General features: G+C 38.7%; 1 protein-coding gene across 9 annotated transcripts in view; it reads left to right on the top strand.

The window, feature by feature from the left end:
- The window catches only part of SBF2 (SET binding factor 2), a 317,965-nt gene extending 305,533 nt beyond the window's left edge, over window positions 1-12,432 (top strand). For all 9 annotated transcript variants that reach the window (XM_044425691.1, XM_044425694.1, XM_044425687.1 and 6 more), the window contains 5 exons: window positions 3,178-3,282; window positions 7,148-7,341; window positions 8,040-8,127; window positions 9,081-9,212; window positions 9,954-12,432. In XM_044425691.1, coding sequence (XP_044281626.1) covers window positions 3,178-3,282; window positions 7,148-7,341; window positions 8,040-8,127; window positions 9,081-9,212; window positions 9,954-10,052 — 618 coding nt within the window. In that variant the 3' untranslated portion in view covers window positions 10,053-12,432. The remainder of the gene's footprint in view (window positions 1-3,177; window positions 3,283-7,147; window positions 7,342-8,039; window positions 8,128-9,080; window positions 9,213-9,953) is intronic.
- Window positions 12,433-12,646: the final 214 nt, after the last annotated feature.

Genomic DNA, 12,646 nt, shown 5'->3' with positions numbered 1-12,646 from the left:
AAGCCAGGTTGCTTACCTGTAACTCTCGTTCTTCAAGTGGCTATCTGTGCATTCACACAACCCACCCGCCGGCCCCACTTGGTGTTGGTGACTGGGTTAATGGGAATTACTTTTTCCTTTGTCCTTCTGCATTGGTTTTACCTGTATAGTATAGGTATACCCTCATATACCTTATGCTCTTTACTTGAGCATCCCTATTGGATCCTTCATTTACTGTGAATTCGTTTATTCACCTATCGGATCCTTCATTTACTTGTGAATTTGTTTAATCACCAATTCCACCTGGGGGCAAATGGATGGTCTTCAGTAGACTGGGGAAATGGCGGGCACTCCACTCTTTATACTACAGGGGGGGAGGGGCACAGAGTTCCCGCCAAAACCATTAAAGCTTTGAATCTTTCCTGGCTGCAAAGATTATGGGGAATCTTTCCCCATAATGTGTGAATGCACAGATGGCCACTTGAAGAATGACAGTTACCGGTAAGCAGCCTGCCTGAATCACCTAACCCCTCTGCCCCCAACTCACAGTAGCCTCTACTGAGTAAAAAGAGCCTTCCCTCAGTGGCTGGCAGGGGACATAACCTGAGTCTATACTACATTGTGTGCTTTGTCATAACTACCCACTGGTGTATATTAGTCATTATTAGTCCAACATTATTGATGACATTCTAGCAGTTAGAACTCTCCACAACCACTCTTGTGCCAGAAAAGCCATTTTAATTCCATATTCTATGCATGACATGCATTAATGAAAATATGTTTTCAGAGCTTTAAGACCATATATTTTCTTCCTCTCTCTCTCCCACAAAAGTAAAAAAAAAAAGAAATTGTTAGGTTTGAATGCTCAAATCCAAGAAATACTACATTCACTATTTTTCAGTGATTTTTAAGAAGGTATTGATGTCTATTTTGAAATGCTGAGTGTCACAGATCATCAAGAATAATATACTGTGCAACATCTTCACACTGACACTAGATTTTGCAGAAATTACCATTCATTCATTCTTATACCTTATACATGGTTTCTGTCCACTAATACACTATGCATGAAACTCCAGCGATTATCTCCAATCTGTGGTTTGCATACTTGAAAATTGTTGCACTGAGGCCTACTCCTGAGCAGACATGATAAGAATTGACCTGTACTTTGTCTGCTTGGTGAGGAAATGTTCAAATAGACACAGATTATAATTGATGCATCTTTCTTTGCTTGGATTGGTTTTTCGGCCTTTGTTGTTGTTAGTCGCAAAGTTGTGTCCGACCCATCACGACCCCATGGACAACATTCCTCCAGGCCTTCCTGTCCTCCACCATCCCCCGGAGTCCACTTAAGCTCACGCTGGCTGCTTCAGTGACTCCATCTAGCCACCTCATCCTCTGCCGTCTCCTTCTCCTTTTGCCATCAATTGTTCCCAGCATTAGGCTCTTCTCCAGGGAGTCCTTCCTTCTCATTAGGTGGCCAAAGTATTTGAGTTTCATCTTCAGGATCTGGCCTTCTAAAGAGCAGTCAGGGTTGATCTCTAGGACTGACTGGTTTGATCGCCTTGTCCCCATGCAGTTAGCCCCACCTACAATTTCTGAGTCCTTCCCAAATTCAAATTTCCCTCCCAGGTAAAAAAGCTTCACTACCTGTAGCATCAGAGGATGAGGTAGCTAGATAGAGTTACTGGGGCAGTGGGTGTGGGCTTGGGTGGACTCCAAGGGATGGTGGAGGATAAGAGAGCCTGGAGGAATGTTGTACATGGGGCCATGATGGGTTGGCCACAACTTCGCGACTAAACAAAAAAACAAAAATAAAATCCATACCATAGAACAATCTTACTTACAAACGCAGGAATAATTATTCTCAGTAGTTTAATGTCTACATGGAAATGCATGAATTAATTTTTGCTGAGTGAAAACAGAATGGTTTAAACTGGATTTTTAGTAATGCACTTGATCAATTTATAAGCAAGTTGTATATGCATATTTGTTACAGTAAAGCAACTTGATGAGCTAAAGTTACAAACATTATATTTACTTAAGGGCTCAAATTCAGCAGAAGCCTAAAATTTTTCAGTGAAAAGTGCCAGTTCCTCCTTAAATAAATACTTGCCAAAATACCCTGAAGCTTTGGCAGTTTGTTCTCTGAGCATTTACAGCATGATATGACAAGATCCAATCTCTACATATATCCTGCCCAACCCTCAAGCTGGCTGAGTCACGTGTGTGTCAGGGTTAGCGCAGGGCCTCTAGGGATCTGTAGCATTCTAAAGAGTGATCCTGCAGCACCATAAACTGACTACTTTAGGGAGATTGGGGGCCAATGGTCCCTTTACCTATCTAAGTGTGCGCATGAGTGTGCACCTCGTGTGTGTGCTACCAACTCTGGCTCCTCTCTCTCCCTGGCGCCTTTTCTCCCTCCAGACCCATGGAACAGAATGGAGCCATTTCTCCTATACAGGCTTAAGAGAAATCAGTTATTGGCTTGTATAGGAAACAGTCATACCCACCAATCCAAAATACTCTGAACAGGGGACAAAACACATCCTGCCAAGGATTCTGTTGCTCCAGTGGTCATTGCTGAGCACTGCACTCTCCACTCCCACACACACAAACTATTGACAAGCGGCCAGCATGCTGGGGACTCCTTGTTTGGACTTGCTGAAGAGCCATATCACATCCTCAAGAGTTTTATGTTTAAAATTTTGGTAATTACCACGGATGGCATGGATGGTAATTTTATCTCAGAACTTGCTCTGACATTGTTACATAAGGCTCTGTCACAAAACATACATTAATAAATGACCTTTTTCGTATTTAGTATTCAGAAATTAACAGGAAATAGCCTTAACTAGAAGCCACAAAAGAGTTCATTTTTTCCAGTTTCACAACAGGAACAACTTTACAGTTTGGCATATATATACTAAATAGGCTTTTCTGTTTCATTTCCTTTTTATTACAGTTTGGGAATGCTTCTTACAAAACAGGGTAAATGCTAATCTTGGCAGTGTGTAATGCTGATGTCATAGCATTGGACCTGAACTTTGTAAATAATAAAGCACATACGCACACATACAAAACTCCAGCCTTTATCTTTATTTCACCATGGCATGTGATTGTAACTTTTGCATTTGAAGATATAAACAAACAAGTCAGAAATACTTAATCTCAGAAAAAACTTTGCATTGTTTTCAGGAAATCGAAAGACTGGAGAACAAGTTAAATCAAAGCCCAGAAAGATGGCAGCCATTGTGGGAAAGAGTCAAAGTAAATGTTAAAGAAGATGCAAGGCAGGACAATGTAAGTGGGGAAAGGCATCCTTAGACACGTCATTCCTTCTACAAAGGTTGCCAAGATTTGTGACAAAGCACTTTGCTGAAACTGACTTTTACCTGTTTTAAGTAACATAGAAACATAGAAACAGAGCAAGTAAGAAAGGGCCTCCCGGGCCATCCAGTCTGACCCCCTGGCCCCAGCCGGCTCCGCTCACAACATGCCCACCATGTGCATGTCCAGCCTATCTTTGAACACCTGCACCAATGGGGCCTCAACATCCTCTCGTGGAAGCCCATTCCACACCCTCGAGGTCCTAACTGTCAGGAAGTGCTTCCTGGCATCTAAATGGAACCTTGGTTCCCTGAGCTTGGCTCCGTTGGAGCGCGTCCTGCCTTCCTCTGCAGGGCAGAACAGGTCTCTACCCATCTCCATGTTTAAGTTGTATTTTTAGTTTCCAGATTATTCTGTGTATGAACTTTCTGAATTTGTACTTTTAACCACCTTGCAGCACAGTCCTGTTTACGCAGAATTAAGCTTCCTTAGTTCAGTGGAAATTACTCAAGGGTAACCTACTCCAGTTTTGATTCGGGTCCAGTTTGCAGAGGAAATTAGGTGACCCTGTTAGGTTACCTGCTTTGTGAGAAGAACATTGCATGCCCGACCCTGTTAACTCTTACCAGTCTCTCAACAGCTTCTGATATCATTTAGCACAGTATCCTCCAGTTCTTCCTCTGTGAGTTGGGGACCCTGTTTTATAATTGTTTACCTCTTACTTAAGTAGGAACTCTGGAGAATACAGTTGGTTTGATTGCATCTCAGCCTGTGGGATGCCTCAGAGCACTATTTTGCTCCCAGTGTTATTCACTATCTATGATAAAACCATTGGAAGCAAGAGATTTAGAGTGACATGTCACCAGTATATTGATGATATCCAGCTCTATTTCCTTGTGACTCCTAAATCAGGAAGCTTCATGTATATTCCAAACTAATGCTTGGATATACTTGCAGATTCAATGTGGGTTAATAAATTGAGGCTGTATCCTGATGAGGCAGCACACCAGCCTGGGGGCGGGGGGTGTTCCCAGTTCTGGGAACTAGAGTTGCACTCCCTCTGAAGTGGCAGATTATAATTGGAGACTGCTCTTGCACAGGTTTGGGAACTACATCTAATTCTGCATGCTGGAGCCATTTTCAAGGTTTTGTTGTTGGTATCATGCAGGGCCAGGTTAGCTAACTGACTGCTCTCTCCTATATATACCAAATCAACCACTGAGATCTTATGAGGGAGCCCTTAATGCTTATTCCATCACTAACGGTGTGCTGCCAGGTAATGGCATATAAACAGTCCTTCTTAGTACTGGCATCCTCCACTGAAACACTCCTGTGTATGGTTCCAGAGGCAGACACTGCAGCAAGCTTCACACATGTCTTGAAAATGCATTTGTTCACTCAAACTTTCCCTGATTTGTAAATCAGTCATGCCACTTTTCTGTTTTACTTCTTTGCTGTAAACTTTTATACTTTTCTGTTGTCTTATACTGTTTTTTGCTTAAGGCTGTTTTATACTGATTTTGTATTGATTTTATATTGTATCGCATGTGTTTTATCTAAATTGTTTGGGTGTTAAGTGGTATTGAACCAGCTGAAATGAAACAAAAAAGAGTATAGGATTGCAATCTTGGCTTCTCAAGACCACATAACATGCACATGTTTGTTGTTGAACAACAAGGGAATTAATTTATTTCTTACTTCACTTCCAAAATGAGCAATCCCAGCAATCCCAAAACATTTTGGGCTCCCCACTCAAAGCCCAGGTCCCACTGGGCCCAAACTGCATTGTTTTAAAAAATCAGTTAGGTTTTGTTTCTTTGTTTACCAGCCACTAATGATCCCTTTTAAAATGAAACAGGAGAGATTGTCTTGGGTCAAGACTTGCATAAGGAGAAAGTTATTATGCAGTGGTATCGTTCATATTCTCTCCCTTCCACTGCCCCCCCTTCTGCACATATTCCCCAAATCTGTTTTTGGACTTTCTGAAACACGGGGGGTGGGGAGAGAAGGGTAGTTTTATTGGGAAAAGGGGTTCAGCAAAAATCAGGTGGAAGCACCATGCACTGGAATGCCATCAGGAGTGGTTTCTTGGGGACAGGATGTGTGGTGAGAGTTTAGAACAGATGTTGATGTAGCAGCTTTCCATTTGTCTAAGCCTAGATCCATGCTATTACATCCAGCTACATATTCTTTAAATATAGAAGATATAAAGTTTAAATTATTCCTCACACAAAAAGCAGGAAAATGAAAAGAGCTAGCGATGTTAGCTGAAACGTGAACAATTAGCCACCTTGCATTAGTTATAATCAGTGCTTTCAAGTATAACCATATTCACATTCACTGTTCTATATCTTAGTTAACACTTAGGACTTCAACCACCATATTTAGATAAGTTTTTCTCCTGACCTTTCCCCTTCTCTCCAATGCCCAGATATCTCTCAGTGTGTGATATTTTTCATCCTCAGCAACCAGGGACTACCAAGTTTCTTGTCATTTATAACCTTCTTGGAAAGTGTTCTTTTTTTATAGGCAGTAATACTGGCCTCATTCTGGCCTTTGTAAATAGGTATTTTTTGGTTCATCTTCTACATACACTCTTGCTTCTTCCTTTTTTCCAATAACTTCAGTAACTACTCACTCTTTTACTAATGTTCAGCCACCGCCTTGTCTTTGCCCTACCCCTTACTGATTTTCCTAGCTGTTACCACTCTCCTTTCAGTCACTTAATATTGTCCTTGATTTTAAAAAAAGTTTCTGCTGTCACTAGGATCACTAGAAAGGGCACAGAGGCACCTTCTCACCTTTGGCACCTTCCTCACATTTCTCATTTCCCTAACTTCTAAAGTTGTCCTCTTTATTCCTCCTTCCAGCTATCTGTCCAGGGCAGAAACTTGTCCACTCTTCTTGTTCCTCTGCTGCTTTCCATGTCACCCTATATGTGCCTACAACAGCTTCCTTCTCTGTTCTTCCATCCAGTTGTTTCCCATCCTTTAAATCCTATTTCTTATGCACACAGTTCCTGTCCACTGCAGAAGCACTGCTCCTTTCTGTCTACTCTCACGTAACCCCTTCCTCATTTCTAGTGCTAATTAGGAATTCCACTTTTACCCTACCCACATTAACACTGGCCAGGTGGCAACAGTTCCCCCAGTATATTTTGCACAGGATTAGAGTTAAGCTGTCCACAGGATGCCACTAAACAAGAAGAGGTTCCACCTTGTTAATGTCATGCAGAGGTATAGTTAAATTCATTTTAATAGTTAAAAAATAGCCACGTGTTATTTTTAATTGACTAGCGTATAATCCCTTGCATGTTGGAGAGTTGTAGGATTTTTTTCCGTGTAAACATGCATAGGTTTGCATATTTCTCAGGCTTATTTCCATGTTTCTCAGAATTTGTTTGAATCACTATGTCTGCCAAGTAGTAAACTAATCAGAGTTAATTATGTGGGACAAATTACTTTCTTTGTCCACTTAGCAGAAAACTAAATAAACTTTTAAGGGATTCTTTGAATATTTTCTTAGAGTAAACATACACATGTTATTTACAAGGGGTTTTAAAATTCATTGTTTTCAAACAATAGCTATAATATCAAACTCCCCCCCCCCCCCCGCTGCATGATGAAAACTAAGCATTATTGAATGAGGCCAGTATTTGTATTTTAGTCTCCCAAACTTTTAAATCATCCTGTGGATTTATTGTTGAACTCTACCAAAAGAAATGTAAGAGTCACTACAGTTAATGCAGTCAGTAGTCCCGGTTTAGAAAGTTGCTATGTTTGGAACTTTAGCTAACCCCCTAGTTAGACATCTTGACATTTTATCTTACTTTTTAAAGCATCGGAGGCATCCGTCTGGCTCTTCAGCAATAATGTCTGTCAATCTGCATTCCTATCCGAAGAGGTCTTTGTTGCATCTACCAGACAGCGGACTGGGTGAAGATCAAAACGCCAACATCTCGCCTTCCAATGGTGTGGAAAGGAGAGTAACAACTTTATACAATCAGTTCACATCAAAGAATGATGAAAATAGGTAAACATAGTGCTCAGACTGACACAAAACTTCTTCATCCAAGAGATGGATTTCTTAATCTAGTATTTTAAACTGCAGCTCATTACGGTTAATAAAATATCCAAAATAAAAAGCTAGAACAATCACCTTCTACTTCTGCTTTTAAAAGACATTTGCTATATTTTTAATATTTATTTATTTACCCTATTGCATTTTCCTTCCAAATAAATTTTGGGTAAATGTGGAGTTCACAAATGAAAAACTTTCTCCAGAGAAGTTTATGCTTTTATTAATATTGCCTTTTCATTTTCATCTTAATGCACATTCAAGTTATTTAGCATGGAGATGCTAATTGCATTATGGTTGTAAATGGAGACTGAATAATTGCAACACTCTGGCATGCAATACAAACAGCCCCCTTGTTAAATAAATAAAATACTTGAAGCACTTCCGTTCTTATCCATTATCACATGGGCCTTGTACCTCATTTATAGAAGTATGTACACTGATCCTGCTGATATGTTAACAGTAACAGTGAGGTAAACAGCAGCCCTTTTTGTAGAGAAATATATAGGTAGATGTCCTTGTGGGTAGTACTGGTTATTTGTATTTATTTTTAGTGGGTGCAGTAAATTTAGTGAATATATGAATTAGTCATTATTGTACGTTGTACGCACTACATAGCTTAAAGTAAGATGCATATGTTCCTTTTCTTTAAGGTCATTTGAAGGCACTCTCTACAAACGAGGGGCTTTGCTAAAAGGTTGGAAACCTCGTTGGTTTGTGTTGGATGTTACAAAGCACCAGGTACTTTAATAATAAGCTAAAAGCCAACTTCTGCTCACGTAACAGACCATTCCCCCTTCCTTCTCCTGCAGCTCTATGTACATCCCCCAAATCATTCCAGAAGGTCTCCTCCAAAGCAGATTTGGGACCTAGTTGGCAAAAGCAATTCCATGAGCAGGTTAACACAACTGGGTTTCACCATTTTTATGTGAATAATCTTATGAATCGTAAAGTAATGTTTACATGAAATGCAATTGAAGATGGCATGAAGAGAAATGGGTTGATTTTGCTGCAATTTTCTTAAATGATGCAAAAAAGGCCCTGATTGGGTGGGTTTTCTTATAAATTTAGACAAAGGTTAAAATAAGATGAACCGCTTTTTGTTTCTAGCTTCTGATTGTCAGAGGTATACTGCTGCTGAACACAATGAATTCTGCAAGTTAACCATGCAGAGACAACTGCTTAAATTATAGCTAATATTTGTAACAACTGTCTCTTATATATTTACTATGCAATCTTTCCTGCAGAGTTGATTTGTTTCAGAAATCCAGAAACTATACATTTATGCTGTATTATTGTTTTCCAATCGGAGCCAAGTTTTAGATTGTCATGTACACTTTGCTGAATGCCCTTCCAAAAAAAGAGAGAGAGAGAGAGAGAGAGAGAGAGAGATTCAAAGACTGTGGCATTACTTCAATCTGGGGTCATGCCCATGCAGCCCCTTTTGTGCACAGGGATATGTGAGGGATTTGAATCCTTGAAGATCCTTACTGCCCAAAGTATTTATTTACACTGTTCTTTATTTACATAATTTATATGCAGCCTTTCCAGTACAAAATAAAACTTCCCTCTGAGATAACTGCACATTGTACTTTGTCCAGCACCTAGTGGCTCATAAGTGGTAGATTCTCAAATCTGCATCCGTTATTGCTTGTCATAATAAAGTATTCCTTTTCTTTTCCTTTTTTCCATAGCTAAGATACTATGATTCTATGGAGGACACATGCTGTAAAGGCCATATTGACCTTGCAGAAGTAGAGAGCGTAATACCTGCCTCACCAACTATCGGTGCTCCAAAGCATGCTAGTGAGAGAGCCTTCTTTGATGTGAGTGCTTTGGCCTCAGTCCTTGGACTGCTTCGTACTGGTACACAAACACCCACACACTCTAGCATTGCTCCATATTTCTGCAGCTTGCATTTGGCAGCCCTGGCCATATCACATTGCTGGCTTGCTCAGCGTAACAAGAATGTGTTTTGTTTTAGTTTAGCTTGAATAGACAACACAAGTGTCTGTTGCTAAGCTGTGCTCTGATCTGCTTGATGCATATCACTTTCAGCCTTGAGTGCTGATAAGAGAATGCACCACTATGATATTCAACACGATGCAGATCTTTCAGCATATGCATTCATGCTGGAAGCATACGGCAGAAATGCCTACAATATTTTTTTCATCCCCAGGTACAAAATTCATTTGGCAGGACAGGAAGTCTGCAGAGATACTGTCCCCTATTACACATGCAATGTAACCTGAGGCAGGTGTCTGCACAGTATCCTGGGTGTTCACAGGATCCACTGCATGGCCTCTGACATGCTCCACAATGTCTGAAAAGGAGATGCATATTTCTAAACACACAGAGCAGTGGATATGCACCAGGGGAGCCACGATTTGGCTGCACCTTCTCTGAGCATGCCCAACACGAGGTTGCAGAGACAGGTCTCCCATTCAGCTTGTCAATGGGAGGTATATTCGTGCACTACATAAAACATAGTCATAATACTTGCCAAAATGATAGAGGAATGGGTTTCCAGTCCATAACCATGTTATTTTTTAATTTTTATTTTGCAGTTGAAGACAAGTAAACGTGTATACAATTTCTGTGCCCAAGATGCACAGAGTGCCCAGCAATGGATGGACAGGATACAGAGCTGCATTTCAGATGCGTAATAAGGAATCTCATTTTACTGCCAACAGCAGAAAGGAAATGCTTTCAGTATGCACCAGTAACTTTTGAATGTGAGCAGGATTGTTATTGCAGATGAAATAGCCTTATATTTCAACCATAAACATTCATAACATCACCTTTCCTTACATTTGTTACTTGCATAATGATTCTTTCTCCGTATGGAGGACACTCAAAATCAGTAACCTCTTTGCCTGAAAAATGTTTATCTTCAATATAATTCCAAGTGAGATGATCTGGCAGCATTGCACTGGAACATGCTATTATCTCAGAACTGTTATATTTTCAAAACACAGGAATATTCTTTACAAATAATTCTGATTTTTTGTGAATATTTTCCCCAAAAAATAATACTCTATTTTCCACTTAGTTTTACTGTTTCAGAAAAAAGGATCCCACTTCCAGTCTAGTAGCTTTTGGAAGGAGAGCATTATTTAAGTCTTCAAAACCTGTAAGTTTATAGGTTTTGGAAACCTATAAACATACATTTTTGAGAGTACTTAGGTACATTGATTCTTGACACCAAACAAAGGTTAATGAATTATTTCTTTTCTGCTCTTTGCTCTCTGAATTTTTGTCTTAGGAAAATGCCATTTTATACCAGTTAAAGAATATATTACCTTGATTTGTATTCTTTTACCTGTTGCAGTAGATCAGTGGAAATAAAAATAAAACAGACAAGAGAAAAAACCTGTTATAAATCAGATATGGATAGGAGAAAAGCCTGAAAAAATATAAAAGTTGTATATTGTGTGCTCTTCTGCTCATTGTACAATGAAATAACATGATGAATGCACTAAATAAAACAAACACTTGCACTGAAATCCTTGAAAACAGACATTTTGAAGGACAAAAGTAAATTATTTATAGCAAAATGCTAGCTAGATAACAGTGATTACTGATAATAGATATGTACATAATTGGGCTTGATATGGTGTGATTTGATACTTTAAAAACATTTTTGCACATAAATTGGAAGAATGTTTTTAGATTTTTTACATTTGCTAACATTGTGTTTGTTCACCTTAAAAAAATCTTTGAGGAATGTTGTGTGTTTTTTACAATCCAAAATTAATACAAGTTTCACTTGCTGCAATCTGTGATGACTTTTGAGTGTGATGTCTCTAGATAGCTAAATGTCATGTTTTGTTTTAAATACTAATGTTAAATATCAAACTAATATGTCAGAGTTTGTATATACTAGTCAGTATTTTCTAGTGTTTAGTAATACCCTTGTAATTTAATGGCTGAGTTCACATGTAATGCTAAACCTTAATGTTATGTAATGAGGACCAGTGGCAGCGAACCTTGTGCTACTTCTTCGCCAGTGTGGCCATGAGAAGAGGTTTGGAATTTCTCACATTTATTTTAAACTAACCCCAGTCTGTTGTGATATCCAAACCTGGACAAACCATTATTCATTTTCATTATGGTTAGTGGGGAAAAGTCCATTTCAAACCATAGTTTATGAAGCTCGCTTGTTTTCACTAACCATAGTTAAGATAATCCACAGTTAATCTAAAACTAAAGCAGAAGCTTCCAATACCCTTATCAAGTCCATGCTGGAGGAGTGGGAGGGGAGCACAAAAGCCAAGTCTCACTGCAGGTTGTCTTTGTAAGGTGAAGCCACAGTTCAGCATTACATGTGAACCAGGCCAGTATTAACTAACCAAACTGATTTCATTTGTAAGATTTCAGTTACTGAAATTGTTTACCTTTTTTAAAAACCACTATTTTTTCTATTTTTTCTAGTAAATAGTGAATAGATTTCACAATGTACACAAAATAGAAAATGCATCTGTTTTTAATACATTTGGAATTCCAAACAAAAAAACAAAGGAATGAAGGATTTTTTAGCATTTTCAGCTAATAAACCACCACCTGTGAAAAATGGTGTTTGCACATTTATGTACGTTTCTTTGTATATGAAGTACTTTTCCATGTACTTTGTATAAAAAATGATCCTCTTTTTAAAGGTTTGCTTAAAAATGTACACTACATTACTTATATGTAGTTTTATTTGATGTATGTTACATAACTAGTATATGCTAGCTAACTTGTAATAAAGATACTTCATACAAAAACATTCCTTCTTTACTTTTACCCAGTGGTATAGTACCATAAATATCTCTCACCTAATTGTACTGCTAAACTATATTCCAAACTACCCTGCAATAAAATTCATTATTTTTGTACAGGCAAGTACAATCTTGCATGTGAAAAAACTGTTCTTAAGTCTATTTTTTCACTGTTAAAATATGCCATGAACATCACAGATTGGCCATTATCACTGTTACTATCTTCTTAGAAATGTTGTGTTTTATTTTGTGTTGAGTGAATAAATAAAAATGTATTCAACATGAATATGGCTACAGTATACAAATTGGGTACACAACAGTAACTGACTATTCAAATCTGTTATCAGTGTAACCACCATAAGAAGTCTTAGAGATACCTGCCATTAGCTTGTTGTCCTTACAAGAAATTATTGGTTAACAAACCTTTCCCATGGGGGTTTAACATACATGCACTCTTAAGCAGAAACTATAAACTTCATTATATTATCAGCTTTAGTTTA

This window comes from Varanus komodoensis, unplaced genomic scaffold (genome assembly GCF_004798865.1).
Source record: "Varanus komodoensis strain SLA01 unplaced genomic scaffold, ASM479886v1 scaffold16, whole genome shotgun sequence".
Lineage (NCBI taxonomy): Eukaryota > Metazoa > Chordata > Lepidosauria > Squamata > Varanidae > Varanus > Varanus komodoensis.
Note: the sequence above shows the minus strand (reverse complement) of the source record. Positions and strands in the feature narration are given on the sequence as shown.